Raw genomic sequence first — 18761 nt, forward strand, 5'->3', positions numbered from 1 at the left:
GGCTAAAATTAGAATTTTACTTTTTTTCTTAAATAAAAAATAAAAAATAGATGAGCCAACTCGTTTAACCTATTATAGTTTAGTCATAAATGATCCAAACTTAAAAATTGAACCTCATAAACAAAGAAAAAAAATAATAAACAACCCATCTCGTACAACCCACAAATTTAGGTAGGTCGAGTTGATCCTTTTACAACAATAACAACAACAACAACTAATAATAATAATAATAATAATAATAATAATAATAATAATAATAATAATAATAATAATAATAATAATAATAATAATAATAATATTATTATTATTTTATTAAATTTTATAATTAAAATTTTTTGATTTAAAAATTTTTAATTAATTTTTTATATTATTTTAAATTTTATAATTAAATCTTTTAATTATTAAAATTATCAGAATATTTTAAGAAAAAAGCCGTTCAAGTTTGCAAATTTAATTAATCCTTAAGCGTGAATATTTTAATTTAGGAAAGAATATTTTTTAACTTGTCATCATCAATCAATATTACTAGTTCAAACAAATAAATTTAAATATAAAATCTAAACTTCTCTAGTTTGTCATAAATAAGTCATAAGTCAAGAATATTTTCATCCTCCTTAGTCATAAGAAATAACAAATGTTCTTTTATGTTCTATATATATATATTTAAATATGTGAAAAAAGCTCTCAGCTACTCAAAATAACAAACAAAAGAGAATAAAATTGATTATATATAGAGTTTATTTGGATGAGTTTCTAAAAAAAAGATTTTTTTCGAGTTATTTTTTTAAAAAATTTTATGGAAAAATAAAAATAATTTTATGTTTGGGTATTTTATACAAAAAAATCTTTTTATCTATTAAATATGTTTGGATATAATAATATAAAAGTACTTTTTTATTTATTTATTACATGAAAAACATCTTTTTTTTTAAAAAATCTTTTAAAAAAATGTAAATTATAGCTTCTCAAAAAATATATTTTTTTATTTTCTAATACTTTTATTTTTACTACTAAAAATTTATTAAATACGTTAAAAATAATTTTTTTTCATTTTTTTAATAGAATAATAACGTCCAAACAAACACATAAGCGAGTTCTTGGCGGAAAAAAAACCCTGGACTAACTAGTAGCTCGCTCTATACTCAATTTGCTTTTAATAGAAAAAGACTTTGACAAGTGCAATCTTAACTCGGTTACAAATTGGTGAATTTTTTTAAATTAATTAAGATTGCATCATCAATTTTTGGTACTTTGACATACAAGCTGCTGAAATTGGCTAGGAACAGATAGATATTAAGTAAAAGCTAACAATTAAATTAAATCAAACAATAATAATTCAGTTAGATCGATATATAATATAATTAGTCAACCAAATGTTAGCTTAATATAGATAATAAAGTATATATTCTGTAAATTTAAATGGGGAATGCTAGGGGCAAAAAATGTACAAGTGTCCTTTAATTTAAGCTGTTATTGAAACTGGAGTATTATATTATATTTTTTTGATGGAATAATATCTTGCTTAAAGCACTTAAATTTTTAAATAAAAAATAATATATAGAGTATGATTGGATAGATGATAAGAAAAACTACTACAGCAGAAGGTGTGTGGGACAACAGGGAAATATAATAATAATTAAATTTATAATAATTGGAGGAAAGCACAATGTGTTATAAAAGTATGAGACAACTCAACCACTTTTGGCTTCATGCATCTGGATTCTAGAGCCTCCCACTCCAATCGATTTAAATCACATGTTTTATTCCACATCCTCATTATTTTGATCATGGTTACAATATAATGCTGATATATAATAAGCTACGAAGAACAGGCTGCATTTGTTTTTCTAACACAGTTTGAAATCCTTATTAAAATGAAAATTTCATCAATCAATTGTTCTATTTATCTGTCTATATAATAATCTTTACTTGATCTAAAATTAATTACGTATAAATTAACTTTATCTAATTTTGCATTTCTTACATAAGTATTAATATAAGATGTGACAAAAAATTCAATTCTAATTCAGCATAAAAAGTTCAATTTTTATCCATTTTTAGTTAATTCGTATCAAACAAAAGCTCATACGGATTACTCAATTGCAATAGTTACAACTCTAATATTCTAAAGAGGCCAGGGGACCTACTCCAAGAGAAAAAATGATCAACAAACTGTGGAAATTATTGATTTGAGACAAATTAAAGTTACAGCACAAGCACAATAATTTTTTTTTTCTGTTGTCTGGGCACGAGGCCAATAATTGTAGGCATATAGTATTATGAAAATATCTCTTAAGAATAAATGGTTGAAATTAAAAGATGGTCCACTAAAATAATACTTAGTATATAACTACAATATAACGTAATTTCAATATCTATTTTCTACTATAATTTATAATAATTAATAAATACTAAACAATTAACTTAAAATTTAGTATAAATTTCTTATAACGGTCCAATTTTATATTACACTTACTAAAATATTGTATTTATTTGGAGGCTATTAAATCAATAAAAAAAGTCTTTTTTTAATGAAATTTTTTTAATGTATTTAACAAATTTTTAATAATAAAAATAAAATCACTAAAAAAATTAAAAAAATATTTTTTTAAGAAGTTACAATTTATATTTTTTTAAAAGATATTTTTTCTTTTAAAAAAGATATTTTTCACATAATAAATGAACAAAAAATACTTTATTTTATCCAAACATAATTAATAAATAAATAAATAATTTATATAAAAAATTCAAACATAAAATCACTTTTACTTTTATAAAAAAAATAAAAAAAATATTTTCTAAAATAACATCCAAACAAACCATTATCTACGCTACAAAAGTATCTCACCAATTAAATACAATAAACTACACAGGTTATTTTCCTTGTTACTTCTCTTCTCTGATGCAATGAGAGAGCTAAAACTAAGCTCTCTCTAAACTTGAAAATTTTCTTCTTTAAATTTTTCTTCTTATTAGGTGGTCTTGGCAAAACAACACTTGTTATATAAGAACGTTTCTAATTTTAAATAGACACATACATTTGTTTGGGACTTGTTACTTTGCACGATTGTCTTTTCCTGTATCTCACGTTCCGAACTATGCCAAAATATCATGAATTAAATTCAATACTTTTATATTATTCTGTTGATATAAATAAAAAACATAAGTTACATATAAAAGTGCAAAATAAAAAAATAAAAAAATAGAAAAAACAACAAAAAAATAAAGTATATCTAAAAATCATAATTTTTAATATATATATATATATATATATATATATATTCTTGTATAACACACACAATAATAATTTTCTAGAGAAAAAACCTATGACCCTGCAGACCAATCTATCGCATCCTGCCAAAAATTACAGATTTGACCATGTGTGTTTAATAAGTTTTTTTTTTTTTTTTGGCAACTTCTAAATTTTAAATTGCCCTATGTTTTTTTTTTAAATTTTGGCGAATCGACCCAACCAGCATATTTAATCTATTCCCACACTCCTTGTTTATGACGTTGTGCATGAATAAGCTTAACAAATATAATCTATATTAACCAAAATAAAAAATAATCAATATCAATCAACAATTGTAAATTAATATGTATTTAGTATTTATAAATAATAATTAATTTGATAATTATCTCTTTATGTTTCATAGAATATTTTTTGTAAGCCTAATACATTAATGGACAGTACTGCAGAGATGTAACTAAAATGATTAAAAGTTCAAAGTTGAAATCATCTTCAAATGTTGAGAGCTTAAAAAAATATATATTTTTTAAAACCACTATTTGGATCACGTAAAGAAATTCACATGATATAAAAGTTATTGATTCAAAAATAAACTCTTCACCTTTTTATTTTAATAATACACTCATTTTACAGAAGTCATAAAACACTACAGTTTTAGTCGGTTAGACACGGTGACAGAATCAGAAAATTTTGATAGTAGAGTAATATAAATATATATATATATATATATATAATATAATATAATATAATATAATATAATATAATAATAATTTTTATAATAAAAATATTGTGTGTACGTAAAAATTAGTTATAAAATTATTTATTAATCATTATGTACTCGTATATAAATATATGTATTGTTTAATTTATTTTTAATGTGTATTTTTTATTTTAATATATATATATACAGGCAGTTTTTTTCAATGTAAATATAACATGATTAGTTTTTATAATATTTAATTTTACAAATTAAAATACTAAAATAATCATTTATAAATAGAGTAAAATATATTTTTTGTCCTTAAAGTTTGACAAAAGTTTTAAAAATATCCCTAAATTTTATTTTGTTTCAATTTTGTCTCAGAAGTTTTCGATTTGCATCAAATATACCCCTAACGGCTAATTTTTAAAAAAATTTAAGATCGATTCAACAACAATTTCATAAGAACAACCCCTCAACACAAGTAAATCAAACATAATTTTCATGCATTATTGTTATATTGGTCTTAAATTTTTTGAAAATTTAGCCTCCGAGCGTATATTTGATGCAAATCGAAAATTTTTAGGACAAAATTGAAACAAAATAAAATTTAGAGGTATTTTTAAAACTTTTGCCAAAATTTGGGGAGAAAAAATATACTTTACCCTTATAAATATTTGTCTTTTATATAGGATAATGCTACATATTCATATTTTTTTATTAATTAAGTCCAATCAAATTTGTCTAAGATAACAAAAATCAGTTATGACTAATATTATTTTAAATTTTATTGTTTAACTTGGTTAGACTTAGTTCATAAAAAGATTTAGATGTGTAGTATTTCTTTTAGTAGATATATATAAATAAATACTTATTTAAAAATTTACTTTTTATACAATTAGAAGTCAATTCTTATTGAGATTCATAGTTGAAAAAGTTCTTTCAATTAATGTAGTTACAGAAAAAAAAGATAAAACTAATATAAAAAAAAGATAAATACACTCCTTCGAATTGATTTATAAGAAAAAATATAAATTTTATTTAAATTGAGAATTGATTATTCTAATGACATCTAATATAAAATTTTTAAATTGACTATGAAGTACTAAAAATTGAATAAAAAATTATTATAAAATCAAATTTAATAATTTAGTAAAAATAAATAAATATTATTATCATATATTACTCAAAAAAATTTTAAATTGTAGTAGGACGATCGTCCCCATACTCGTATACATACATTCATCCCTAATTAGACAACACTGCGTCCATGGTGAGATATGAGACAACACATCAATTGGATTTTTCAATTGATGAGAGGATGGATCCATGCATGTTGCCAACAGCGAACTATATATATAGTCATAAACTAGCATATGAATTCTAAAGTTCAAGCATTCAATTAATTAATTAAGCATAAAATATATTTTTTATCTTTAAATTTTGTAAAAAATTTTAAAAATATTTTTAAGTTTTATTTTGTTTTAATTTTATTCCAAAAATTTTCGAATGAACAGTTGATTTTTTTTAAAATATTTAAGATTAATTTAATAACAATTTTACATAAACAATTTTTAACATAAATAAATCAGACATATATAATTGTTATGTATTATTGTTAGATTAATTTTAAATTTTTTAAATATTTATTTATCAAAAGTATATTTGATGTAAATAAAAAGGGGTGCGCTATACATCTATGTAACCATGTAACCAAGTTGGCCCAATCTCAAATATAGTCACACGCATTAACGAGAGTGAAAACACGCGCCCGCTCATTATGAAAAAAAAAACGTTACTTTTTTCTCAGTTCTTTTTTCTCGCGTTATAGGCTTCACCATTCTCCTTTGCTCACGTTTTCTTTCTTGTTCTTCTTCTTCTTCTCTACTCGCGTTCTTCGTTATGGATATGGATTGACTTCAACATAATTAACTTTGTGGTTCTTCTTCTTCTTCGTTTTCTTTTTCGATCTGGACTTTTGAATTAAAACAATGAATGAATCAACTTCAAAATCAGTTGAATGAGTGCGATTTGGATTATTCTTCCGAAACGCATCACAATAATCTTAAACACCGAACCGAACAACATTCATTCGGTGAATCAAAATCACAAAGGTCATCGAACCGAACAATGTTCATGTGGTGATGAATAAATGGTGATCAACTTTCAATCAACAAGAATAGTATTTCTCCATGCAAAAGAAGTACTGAACATAGTAACAACCAATTTCAAAGCCCTAGTTAAACTATCTACTGAACTGAAGAAGAACAAGAACTTACGTGCGTGAATTTGAAAGAAGGAGGAGGAGGAGGAGGAAGAGGAGGAGAAATACTATTCTTGTTGATTGAAAGTTGATCACCATTTATTCACCACATGAACATTGTTCGGTTCGGTGGCCTTTGTGATTTTGATTCACCAAATGAATGTTGTTTGGTTCGGTGGCCTCCTTTTACTTTGTTCAATGTTTAAGATTATTGTGATAGCATGCAGCAATCATTTTCTAGCTGTCTCAACGTAATAACCTCATTCATCAACTGATTTGAAGTTGAATCATTCATTCTTTCCATTCAGAAGTGTAGATCGAAGAAGAGAAAACGAAGAAGCAGAACGACAGAGCTTATTACGTTGAATTCAATGCAAATCAATAATGAAGAATGCAAGCATAGAAGAAAAATGCGAACAGATGAGAACGGCGAATTTTATTAGGTTGAAGAAGAAGAAGAACGAAAACGCAATATATTATATAAAGCGCGTATATAACAAACAACTGTGAGAGTGGGAGAATGCGTATGTAGAGGAAGTTACTTGGATAACATCCATGTATTTTTTACATGGATGTAGAGTTTTTTCCAAATAAAAAATTTTAAAAATAAAATTAAAATAAAATAAAATTTAAGAATAATTTTAAAATTTTTGACAAATTTTAAGAATAAAAAATATAATTTACCCATTAATTAATTAATAAGAAAGGTAGCCAAGCTTGTTTGAATTTATTTAAGCTCAATACATTGAATTGAAGCACATTTGTCAAATAATTAAGGCAAATAAAATAGTACATCGATCATACCAATAACATATTAATTGATGACTTTATTACAATACTTGCTATTCACACGAAAATTTCTTTATGTAAAGATAATAGTCGTTAAACAAATTATTATATTAACTAATTCATCTATTATCTTTACAAAAAGACGTTTTCATCAGGTGAATACGCATCTTATTCCAATTCTTAACAATTTATAACTCATCATGACATTTCCCTCCATCATCAAGGTTGAGAAGAAAAGTAGTAGCTAAGGAAGCATGAAGAGCAGCACCATAGGGAAAAGCATCTTCATTGACGGTGAAATGTGGTGAGTGCAACATTGGAAGTGGTTCAACTGAAGTGAGACTTTTGAATCCAAGCATGAAGAAGTAACCAGGTATAACCTCTTGATAGAATGCGAAGTCTTCAGATACCGTTACAGGTTGTGTCTCATAAACATTCTCGTTTCCAACAACATTTTTGGCCACTTCAAGAAAATGCTCATGCAACTTCTCATCGTTTATGGTTGCCGGATAGAATGGTTTCTGTTCTTCTTGGAAATCAACCTCCGCAGTACACCTATGAACGGTCGCTACTCCGGTGATTACCTGTACAATAATGAATCAATTTATAATCTACAATTATACTTGCAATATTTTTTTTTTTTAAAGTTAGGAGTAAAATTCGAACTCGTAATTTCTAGACGAATATGAAAAAATTATGCTATTTGAGTTATAACTCGTTGGTAATTCCACTTACCATATTGATGTGCTGGTTAAAAGAATATTGATTATGTAATTTTATTAAGAAAAAATATAGGACATCATTTTTAAGCAGATAATATTAGTTAATTTTTTTTAACAAATTATTTTTTTAATTTTAGAGAATTTAAATTTAGAATTATAATTTAGAATACAAAATTTAAGATTTAAAATTTAAAATTAAAAAAGTTAGTTTGCTAATAAAAAATAAAAAAATATATGCATATTAAAAATTAATTATCAAATTAAATTATTAATCATTTACATATAAATACATATGTTTAACTCATTTTTAATATATATTTTATATAAGTTAAATGACTAATTTAAAAATTAATTTACAAATAACATAACAAATAATATTACTAAAAAGATAATAATTTAATGTTATTTTGTTTAATTTAATACCTATAATTTTATGTATTTAATATTTAAATTATATATTTATTTTAAAAATAATTAATAAATATAGAATAAAATAATTTTAGATTAATTTAAATTATTTTTTATTATTTTTTAAATATTTTAAAAAGAAAGGAAACTCTCTAGTTAAACTCTTTTTTTAATACTACCATGGGAGGCTAAAATGCACACATACATATGTATATAAAATAACAATGATGTTAACTAAAATGTATGTTTTTATACGAAGACGAAAACGGACAGATATTAAAATAATATAATAGAAATTTACTTGCAATTATTATTTTTATATAAAGTTGTTGATCGAAAATAGTTAAATAATTTAATATATTTGATTAAATTATTATTTAATATTTTTCAATTATCAACTTGACATAAAGACATTTGCACGTAAGTACTCGTACCTGTTGAATGCGCTCTTTCAAACGTGTGATGCTTTCAGGTGAAAAAGCTCGGAAAGTTCCTCCAATAGTAACAGAATCTGGAATAACGTTGAATGCACCATCTCCATGGAAATTAGCAACTGTAACTACCTGGGGATCAAGAGGATCGGCTTCACGAGAAACAAGTTGTTGCAAGTTGACAATGGCACTAGAAGCTGCCAGAAGGGGATCAATGGACAAGTGAGGCATAGCTGCATGGCCTCCCCTTCCATGAATGGACCAGGCTTAGATGCCACGTGTCCTAAGGGTAATGTAGGTACCAAGTGCAATCCAAAGATGCCTCTAACACTTTCTTTGCCCCTGCTCCTCCTTCCTCCGCTGGTTGAAAAACAACAACAACGGTGCCCTGTATATATATAAATAGGTGCCTTCTATGGTACTTATTACCTTATTGTACCTATGGTGACTACAAAGAAGTTTACCAATTAGTTGTGGACATTTGGTAACTAAAAGCGTATTACTAAAAGTGTTGTTTAAAGAGAAAGTGTTACCCTTAATCGTTAACTTGGCTCTGATACCAAATTTTTTACTTTGGATTTTTCTTTTAATTTCTTTTTCGAAATTTCTATTTGTATAAAAAGTATTGACCATAATTTTTCAATCTTGTTTTAGTTTATAATATTCTTTTTTGCATGGATTATTGTATATAAAATCTTTTATCTGTTTGTCTTTTTCTTTAATGTAATTTCTCAAATCTTCAATAACTTCTTTTATTTCTTCACTTTCTCCTGTTTCTAAATATCTGTTTAATTTTTTAATTTCATTCTCCATTTTTTCTTTTAACAGCTTTAATTCTTTTAAATCATAATATGGTGTTCCAGGCATTTATAAATTTTTTAAGTTTAGCTCCAACTTGTTTATATTTATTCTTATTTCTATCCTTTTTATTATGAGGTCATTAATTTCGAACTGAAGATTATTTAATTCTCTTTTATACTCCTTTATTTTACTTTTTAATTTTTTCACTCTTTTTCTTTTTATTTTGTTTTCTGGTCTTTCAATCTTTGCATACTTCATTAGTTATCTTAGAATTTCTGCAAATTCTATCATCGATTCATCACTATTTTCTAGAGATTCTATTAATTTTTCTAATTCTTCAACTTCTCCTTTCAATTTGTCATAGATTATTTTTAGAGTTTCAAATGCTCTTTGATTTATTTCAGAAAACTGTAAATAATTCAACCGATTTTCTCTTTCAAAGAGCTCTTGTTTCTTGTCTTGATAGGTTACATATATTTCTTCTTTATTTATTGTCATAACTTAGTGTTTAGGGTTTCATTTAATTTTTCGACTTTTTTGTTAATTCTTTTATTTCAGAATTTTCTTCTTTAATCTTTAGCTTAGATAAACTTAAAGGGCTATTAATTTTGGATTCTCTTATTTGAAAATTCGATGAAACTAATTTTCCTGATGGTTCTTTTAGTAAAAGAACTGGGTTTTCAATAGCTTTATATTTTGGTATTTCTGTTTTTACAATTTTCTGAAATAATTCATCGACATAAATTCTTTCTCTGTTTTTAAATATTATACTATGATGGCTATTTGTTAAAGCATAATTTATTGCATATATAATTGAAAATGGTTCATCATCTTGTTCCATTAGATTCTTTCTATGAAATTTATAAGCCAAACTTATAGATCTTCCAAGATTTTCAGTTGATAAAGGTATAGCATATCCAAGGTGAGCATTGAATTTAACATTTACGTTTGCCAAGTTTCCATGAACAATTCCAATTATTTGGTCTATTGGGTCATCAGTAATTCTTTTGTCACAGATTGCTAAGCTTATTGGTGAATTAATTCCTTTCATATATGTAGATTTGATTAAGACTTGTATAGTACTAATATGAATCCATCCAATTTTAGATCTTTTTTGTTGATCCTTAATTTTCTCAATCTGTTTACTCAATTCTTCATCATTTATAAGAGCTATTTCAAGTTCTCCATTAGCAGATTTTATCTTTATAGGGGCTTCAAGTTGAATTTTTCCATAGTATATTATATTTTTTCTATTAAAAACTTCTTTTAAAAGATTTTGTTTATTAAAATTTTCATTTGATTTGAGATTTAATTCTGTTTTTAGAACAGCCTGTTTTTCATTATCTAATAAGGCAGATAGTCTATAATAATCCGATTCTTCCGTTAATTCTAAACTTTCTAAATAATTCATAACTATGAGATTAAGATAAAGGCGTACCTTTCTGGAGAAAAACTTCCTTTATTTAGAATATTTTACATAAGATGTTTTTATCTCCAGAGGGGAGATTGTAGATACTAACTCCAGAGAGGAGTTTAGAATTGGTTTTTCCTAAGGGAATTCTTCTTCAAACTATAGAATCGCCTCGGCCGCTTCCTCCTTGCTCTCCTAGCATATGAGTACTCTTAGCCTTCTGCTTTCTATTGTTTGATGATCTCTTCAATTGCCTAAGCAACCTATTTATAATGGTTGGGTCTGATGGACAATTCCCATCCTTACCCTTCTTATGACGTCATTGCTTACGTCATTGTTTATTATCTTGCACCAGCTACATTGTTGGTGCTCTATGACCTAAGCGCTTACGTCACTATGCAATAATGTTGAGAGATGCTTCAGATGTGTTGTCCTCCTCTTTCATCATGTGACCTTCAGATGTGTTGTCTTCTTCCTTTATCATGTGGGTTGATTCCGTTTTATTATTACTTTCTTCAGATAACTCTGAGACACATAGCTGGCACTTGTGGTCTTCTCTGTCTTTTATCAAATAGCAGAGATTCCTCTTTATCCTTTCGGGGAGCTTTTCTAAGAGTCCAGATAAGTTGTAGAATGCTGATTCAAATTCCACTAAGAGTCTCATCTCTCTTTCTTCAATTTCATTCTTTTTACTGGACACAAGCAAAGTATTTCTGCTTTTATAATTGATTCTTGTGTGAGATTCCCTTGTTATCTTTTGAGTTCTTTCGAAGACCCTTGCTAGTGTGCTGGCTAGTCTTTCTTCATGACTGTAGATTGTTAAATCTTGAACTTGATCAATTGGTTGAAAATTTCCTGGGAAGACGGACATGAAGATCACTTGATGTGCTGGAACCAAGCATTCTTCTTCTTCATTAAAAATAGGTTGACTATTCGTAAATTTTAGGGATATATCCCTTGGATTTACGTTGTCAATCATATTTTTAAATCTTTTTACTGCATCAATAATTCCTGCAGGAAACTCACTAATAATTTTCAAATCATTAAAAATTAAGATTGTATCAATTAATCCATACTGGAAAAACTGATAGGTGTCAGATGGGGAAGCCTCTGGAAATATAACCAGCTTTGTTAGCTGTTCTTTGGCAATAGGATAATATCCCAAGATCGCCCTCTTTTCTGCAGTCCAATTCAAGACTATGTTAAGGGTTTCTCTGAGATTTGATCTACAAACCCTTTTCTTTTCCTTGATTTCAGCCCTTGTAGGAATGTTTCTTATTATCCCTGTTCTCTGGGTTTGAATTGGAGCTTTATCTGCTCTTTTTAGGGTTTGCTCTGGATGAAGAGCTTCATATTCTCTAAAAGATTCCTTTGCTTCTTCCAGTGTTAAAAACCCTCCTCTATGAATTATCCTTGATTGCTGTGTAAATGGTGCTGCTTTTTTCCAGGCATCATATACTCCTTTCATGGGGCCATTATAAATTACATAATATTTTTTATCTTGGGTGGATTTTTTGATAATTTCAGCAATTGTTTTATTTTCTGGAATTTTTTCCTCACCTGATTTGTCCACCACGCTTAGCTGGCTGAACTCTGATGGTTTTGGTTGTTGTGTTGATTTTATTGCTTCGATGGCCTTCTTGAGGGATTGGATCTGTGTCCTTATTTGCTGACAATGCTTGCATTTTTCGAGTTCTTGTTCGTATTTTTGAATTTCTTGATTTAATGCGTTGTAGACGAACTCCATTCTCTCGTTAATGTATCTGCAATAACATTTTTGTCACCCTTAATATATTCAATTTTTATTAGATATTGTAACAAAAATAATTGCCATCTTACCAATCGTCCATGATTATAATCTACTTTCAAATTATATCGTATGAAACCTGTTAAATAACTTGAATCTGTCCTTAATGTAAATTCTTTGGGTAGTAAATCAATTTTTCATTTCTTAAGAGATTTAATTGCTGCTAGAGTTTTCCTTTCATGAGTAGTATATCTCTGTTCTGTTGGAGTAAAAGTCCCTGAAATATACCTGCAAAGTAATTCCTTTGGGGGATATTTAGAATCTAGTGATTCTTTTTCTTGTTCTAAATTTTTTATAGCTTTCTTAGCTTTTAGACATCCTGACCAGGTTATGTCTGAAGCATCTGTTTCTACTATTAAGTAGTCATTTTCTTCTGGAATACAAAGTTCTGGAAGTTTTTCACATAATTCTTTAATTCTTTGAATTTGTATGCTATCTTTTTCATCCCATTTCCATACTTTTTTAGTACTTATTTTTGGAAATAAGCTTTTAGTGTATTCTGTTATGTTCTTTAAAAATCCCTGATCAGAAATATAATTTATACACCCTAAAAATCTTTGTAATTGTTTTCTATCTTCTATTTTACTAGGAAATAAATTTACCTTTTCTAGAACATTTGGTTGAAGTTTTAGCTTTCCTTGAGTAGATAGAATTAATCTAAGGAACTCTATTTCTTGTTTTGCTATTCTTGCTTTCTTTTTACTAAGAACTAATCCTTTTTCTTTGCATCTTTCTAAAACTATTAATAATTTTTGAAGATGATCTTCTTTATCCTGTTTTGTAAAAATTAGTATATCATCAATGTATACTAAAACAAATTCATTTAACTCTTTTAGATTTTCTTCCATAAATCTTTGATAAATACCTGGGGCTTGCTTTAATCCGAATGGTAATACATTCCATTCATAAAGCAACACACTTGTTGATTCCTTTGTTGGGCAAGTAAAAGCAGTTAATTTCTTTGTTTCTTCGTCTAAACGAAGTTGCCAATATCCTGATTTTGCATCAAGAGATGAAAACCAAGTTGCTCCTTTGATTTTTTTCTAAAATAGAATCTTTTCTTGGAAGTTTATGAGCATCACCAATAGTTGCTTCATTCATTTTCTTATAGTTTATTACCATTCTTCGTTTTCCCCTTTTAATTTCATTATTGTTTTCAACGTAAAAAGCTGGAGCCGCATGAGGACTTTTACTTAATCTTATAATTCCTTTTTCCAAAAGGTCTTTACACTCTAACGAGAACTCTTCTCTATCTCTCGCGGAATAAGGAATTTTATTTGGAACATTTATCTCTTTTGTGGGATCTTTTAATTTAATGCTTACTAATTCGTTATTTGTATTTTTAATATCTAAAGGATTTTCAGCACAAATTTCATCCAAGAGTTCTTCTATCTTTATTTCAAGATTATTTTTTGGAATATTTATCTGAAAGTATAGATTTAAATAACATGTTTCTAATATAGAAAATATTTTAAACTTTAAGATCTTATCTATAGTAGTAGTTGGTATTTTTATACGTTTTGATTTTTGATTTATTAAAGAATCGTGTGGAGCTTTTAACACTATATATGTTAATTCTTGAATGAATGGATGATATAGCTTTAAAAAGTTATTTCCTATGATAAAATCCATTCCAGAATCTAACATATATATAGATGGAACAATGAACCTATAATTTTGAATAAAAATTTCAACCATCTCTGCTTTTTGGTCAATTTTATGTATTGATTTGTCAGCTATTCTAACTTTTAATGGTTTCTTTAATTTTTTTCAATCAAGTTTTATACTTGAACTAGCAAAGCATTGTGTTGCCCCAGAATCTATGAAAGCATTTATAAACTTTTCTGTTATTTTTATAGTAATAAATGTAGCATTATTACTCAGTCTCTGAGTCTGTTTCCGAGACATATTCAAAAATATAGTCTAGGTTATCATCAGATTCTTCTAATGGTTCCATGAAACAAGACTTAACAATTTCTATTTGTTTAGTAAGATCCTTTTTATCCTTCTTTTTTGGGCATTCATTTGCGTAGTGTCCTTCTTCTTGGCAATACCAACACTTACAATTTTCTTTTTTATTCGGGCAATAGTTATTTCTTTGTCTTTTGTTTTTATTGTTATTTTCTTTTCTAAAATATCTCTTTTTTCTCCAGTTTGGATAGTATTTTCTTCTTCTAAATTGATATTTTCTTTTTCTTTGAAGATTTTTATTGAGACCATATTTTTGAGGTATCTCCTCATTATCCTGACAGCAAATTCTGATTATATTTGCAAATCTTTTTTGAGTTGCTTCTTGCATACAACGTTCTTTTATTTCCTCTCTTATAGCAGAGGTTGCTCCACCAAAATTATTTTCAATTGTTCCTCTATTTATTTCTCTTATAAATCTTCCCATTATGAATTCATTAGCAGGATATGGAAGTTTTGTTATGTACATACTAAGATAATGATTTTTATCTTCTTCTTTTAATTTGTAATAATGTATTCTATATTCACATATATAGGACTCCACATTACATAAATCATATATCTGAATATTAGCTAAATGGTTTTTTGCTTCTTGATATTCTTTATTATAGACTTCTTGTCTATGATCTATAATATTTTTTCCAAAAAATTCTTTATATAGAATCATCATTATATATAATATCTTATCATAAGCTGTTGTTTTTGTTTCTAATTCTTCTATTATTTGGTTTTCTATTGATGTCATATAATCTCTTATAGTTCCTTTAGTATGAAACCCTATGTAATTCCAAATGTCCCTTCCAGACAATTCACCAAGTTTTGGATTAGTAAAGGCTTCTAATAAGAAGGAATTCAACCAGTTTTCGAAAATTTCTTTTTCGTTCTTTTTGCAGTCTAAATCGAGCATTCTTTCTCCTTCCATTTCCTGGATTTTAGGAACGTATTTTGATGGTATTTTTGCATATTTTGAATCTTTATTTATAAACCCTTTTTTAAAAGCATAATTATCAAAATCTGTTTCCCATTTAAATTGAGATTGATTATCCTTAGATGTTCCAGCTTCATTCTTTACTTGTATTGGAATAGCTGGTTCTTCGTCACTTGAATAATCTAGAATATGTTCTTCATTTTCTATATTTTCAGAATTTACTAATTCTTCTTCTATTTGAAAACCATGTTCCATAATATTATTTTCTTGAGCCATTTTTAATTGTTTAAAAAGCATTGTAACTTCTTCTAATTTTTCTTCAATATTCATAATTTTAGTGGTGGTTTTACTTTTAAATCTGTTATGTTAATTATGTTTTGAAATTTTTCTTCCTTGGGATTCTCTTTTTCCTTATTTCTTTGAAATTTTATGGATGTTAATATTTCTTCAAGCATATCTACTATAGAATTTAATTGTGGGTTAAAAGTATGATATAGATGTGGGGAATCATTTCCATAGTAACATTTTTTAGAAATTCCGTGTGAAAAATAAGTTTTTTCAGGTTTTTGAAATCCTTCAATAAAACTTATAGTAAAATAAAGATTTTGAGAAAAATCATTTTGTATTGATTTTAAGAATTCGGTGTCATTACAATTGACATTAGTTAAAATCATTAATTTTTGATCTATTAATTTTGATAACTTAATTATTTCTTCTCTTAAATCTTCTAATTTACTTTTTTCCATTAGGTGACGCTTTTCTTTGTGAAAGGTTACACTTTTAACTTAAAAGTGTAACCTTAGCCACCACTAGTTACCATAGCCATAGCCACCAGAGACTTGGTTATATAAATATTCAATTTCACGGAATTGGTCATATTTGTAGAATTTTTATAATGGATAAATTAATTTTAAAATTTAATTTTGATATACTTCGATTAAAATATTTTATATAATATTGTTCATAAGTTATATTGTTTTTTTTATTATTAATTTTTAGAATTTCTTTACGTAACTAATGCATGTATTAAACTGTTTTATATTGATAGTATATTAAAATTATTTTCTAATTTTTAATAATAAAAAACTAATAAGTCTATGATTTACTTTTTAAGTATCGGATAGACATATTAGTGTGTAATAATTAGTATAACAAAAAAAAGTATAGGTAAACAATAAAAATATTAAACAATATGAATAATGGATATATCGAGTATTTAATTCAATAGGTGTATGGATTGTTATTTTAATATTAAGATTTAGGTGAGTAATTTAGAGTGTAGTGTGCTTTACTTGAATTGGGCCAATTTTAAGATCCGTTGTTTACGTTATTCAAGAAAGTCATTGGTTATCTAATATAAACCTAACAAAAAATATATTAATTTTTTTTATGTCTTTAAAATTTTAGATAATTTAGCATTCATTAATTGTTGCAACAATTAATAAATGCTAAATAAAGCAAGTTATAGCTGTTTTTGGCTGATTTTGTTTGGCTACCAAACATTTCCGTTTTTTAAAATATTACAACCCAATTTGTCATTTTTTTATTAAATACTAACATATCAAATGTTTAAAAAGATTAAAGATTAACCAATTTTTCGTTAGGTATTTATTTATTTATGCAAAATTTTATAAGGAATACATTTTAAGAGTTTACCATCGCGAATAAATACTATATTTCTAAAGTAGTTTATTTTTTTCCTCTTTTAATAATTACTTTTTTTTTATTTCAATAAAGTGTTAAACTTATGTCACTGTTTTTATGAAAAACAAAGTTGCTTATCACTTGTCTAATAACTTATTAATTAGTTATATAAATCATCGCATATAATTAGCACTGAAGGAATTTTTGTAGTTAAAAAGTGGCAACTAATAAAGAAAATCATACTTTTATCTGATCTTCATGGTGTTTGAGAATCTTAGCAGCACCAAGAAGCATAGCAGTGTGAGCATCATGGGCACATGCATGCATCTTTCCATCTACTTTACTCTTGTGCTCCCACTCCACCATTTCCTAATTTTGGATATATAGCAACAAGATCAGTGACACTTAACATTCATCAGATCAACACTAATATATTCAATTAAATATTTTTTAATTATATATTATTTTAATTCCTGAACAAGAAAAATGCTTAAATATATACATATAATAATATTTGATTGGATTGTCTAGATTTTCATCTTAGCTTGAACCCAACCACATGAAAAATACTCAAATAAAGGAGAAGAAATTAGAGGCGTCTCCTTAGCTAATAGAATCAAATATTGCATAGGAACAAATAATAATAATAATAATAATAAAATGACAATATTTCATGAAAAAAATTGAATATTCACAATTTTACATTATCCAAATATAAGATGATAACTTATTATTTGTAATTACTAATATATTAGTAACCTGGATTGGGAGACCATCAATATCAGCTCTTATAGCAACAAAAGGAGGTTTTCGAGTTCCAATGTATCCAATAACACCGGTTTCAGCAACTGGATGCTTATATGAAATTCCCATTTTGTCCAATTCGGTTCTTATGACTTCACTAGTGTTAAATTCCTCATAGAGCAATTCTGGGTACTCATGAATCTTTCTTCTGATTCTAACCATCCAATCAAATACCTCAGGACTCTTAGCCAAATCTAGAAAATTTGAGATTGAGGATGATGAACGTTCATTATTATTTGAATGTGAGAATATGGGTGTTGTAACAAAGACATGAAAGATTATGATAAAAAGGAACAAGTTAAAGAAACCCATTAGTGTGTGAAAATAAAGAGAGAGTGCAATTGCAATAGATAGAAATGAGAGCAATTAGGAAGGCTTGAATCAATCAATGTATGTGATCCAAATTTATAATAGTAGTGCATCAGTGCTTGCATGAAATAACATACAATAAAAAAAAAAGACAAAAAGGAGATAACACCACGTGTTAAGGTATTGCATTCAAGATTGAGTAATGCTTTTTTTATGTCTTTTACAATGCGTTTAAAACATGTGTGTTTCTAAGACCAATAAAATAAAATAAGAATAAGAATAAAATAAAATAAGTTCTGGCTATTTTTTTGTTTTATTGCACAGAAAAATAAGAAAAGAGAAAAAATGTTGTGTTTTTTATGTTTGTTTCACCATTTTTTTTTTGATAAAGAAAAATTCAGACAAATTGTCTTATTAAGAACACATATAATCGGTCTATTATATTTCTATATTTATCTTCTTATATAAATATATATTTATATCTTCTAATGCTTTTATTTATGTTTGCACAACATATTTAATGCAT

At 26.4% G+C, this 18761-nt stretch overlaps 2 protein-coding genes across 3 annotated transcripts; both read right to left on the minus strand.

Moving 5' to 3' along the window:
• Positions 1 to 7190: 7190 nt before the first annotated feature.
• LOC140172996 (IAA-amino acid hydrolase ILR1-like 4) lies at positions 7191 to 9108 on the minus strand. The gene is made up of 2 exons (XM_072201911.1): positions 8567 to 9108; positions 7191 to 7586 (listed from the first exon to the last, which is right to left on the minus strand). The coding sequence occupies exons 1-2, from the start codon at positions 8792 to 8794 to the stop codon at positions 7191 to 7193; spliced, it is 624 nt and encodes a 207-aa protein (XP_072058012.1). The 5' UTR covers positions 8795 to 9108.
• A 1596-nt stretch (positions 9109 to 10704) lies between these two features.
• Positions 10705 to 18389, minus strand: LOC112712864 (IAA-amino acid hydrolase ILR1-like 5). 2 transcript variants are annotated; one of them, XM_072201851.1, is made up of 3 exons: positions 17882 to 18389; positions 17366 to 17491; positions 10705 to 12538 (listed from the first exon to the last, which is right to left on the minus strand). In XM_072201851.1, exon 3 carries the CDS (start codon positions 12520 to 12522, stop codon positions 11170 to 11172), a length of 1353 nt encoding a protein of 450 aa, XP_072057952.1. In that variant the 5' UTR covers positions 12523 to 12538; positions 17366 to 17491; positions 17882 to 18389; the 3' UTR covers positions 10705 to 11169. Both variants share the same exon structure in this region, with proteins under 2 accessions (XP_072057952.1, XP_072057954.1).
• Positions 18390 to 18761: the final 372 nt, after the last annotated feature.

Source organism: Arachis hypogaea, chromosome 9, assembly GCF_003086295.3.
Source record: "Arachis hypogaea cultivar Tifrunner chromosome 9, arahy.Tifrunner.gnm2.J5K5, whole genome shotgun sequence".
NCBI lineage: Eukaryota > Viridiplantae > Streptophyta > Magnoliopsida > Fabales > Fabaceae > Arachis > Arachis hypogaea.

Coding starts and splice junctions, on each gene's coding strand:
- LOC140172996 (XM_072201911.1), bottom strand. CDS start 8,794: ATGCCTCACTTGTCCATTGATCCCCTTCTGGCAGCTTCTAGTGCCATT. Junction 7,587..8,566: donor TGAAAGAGCGCATTCAACAG/GTACGAGTACTT, acceptor ATTATTGTACAG/GTAATCACCGGAGTAGCGAC.
- LOC112712864 (XM_072201851.1), bottom strand. CDS start 12,522: ATGGAGTTCGTCTACAACGCATTAAATCAAGAAATTCAAAAATACGAA.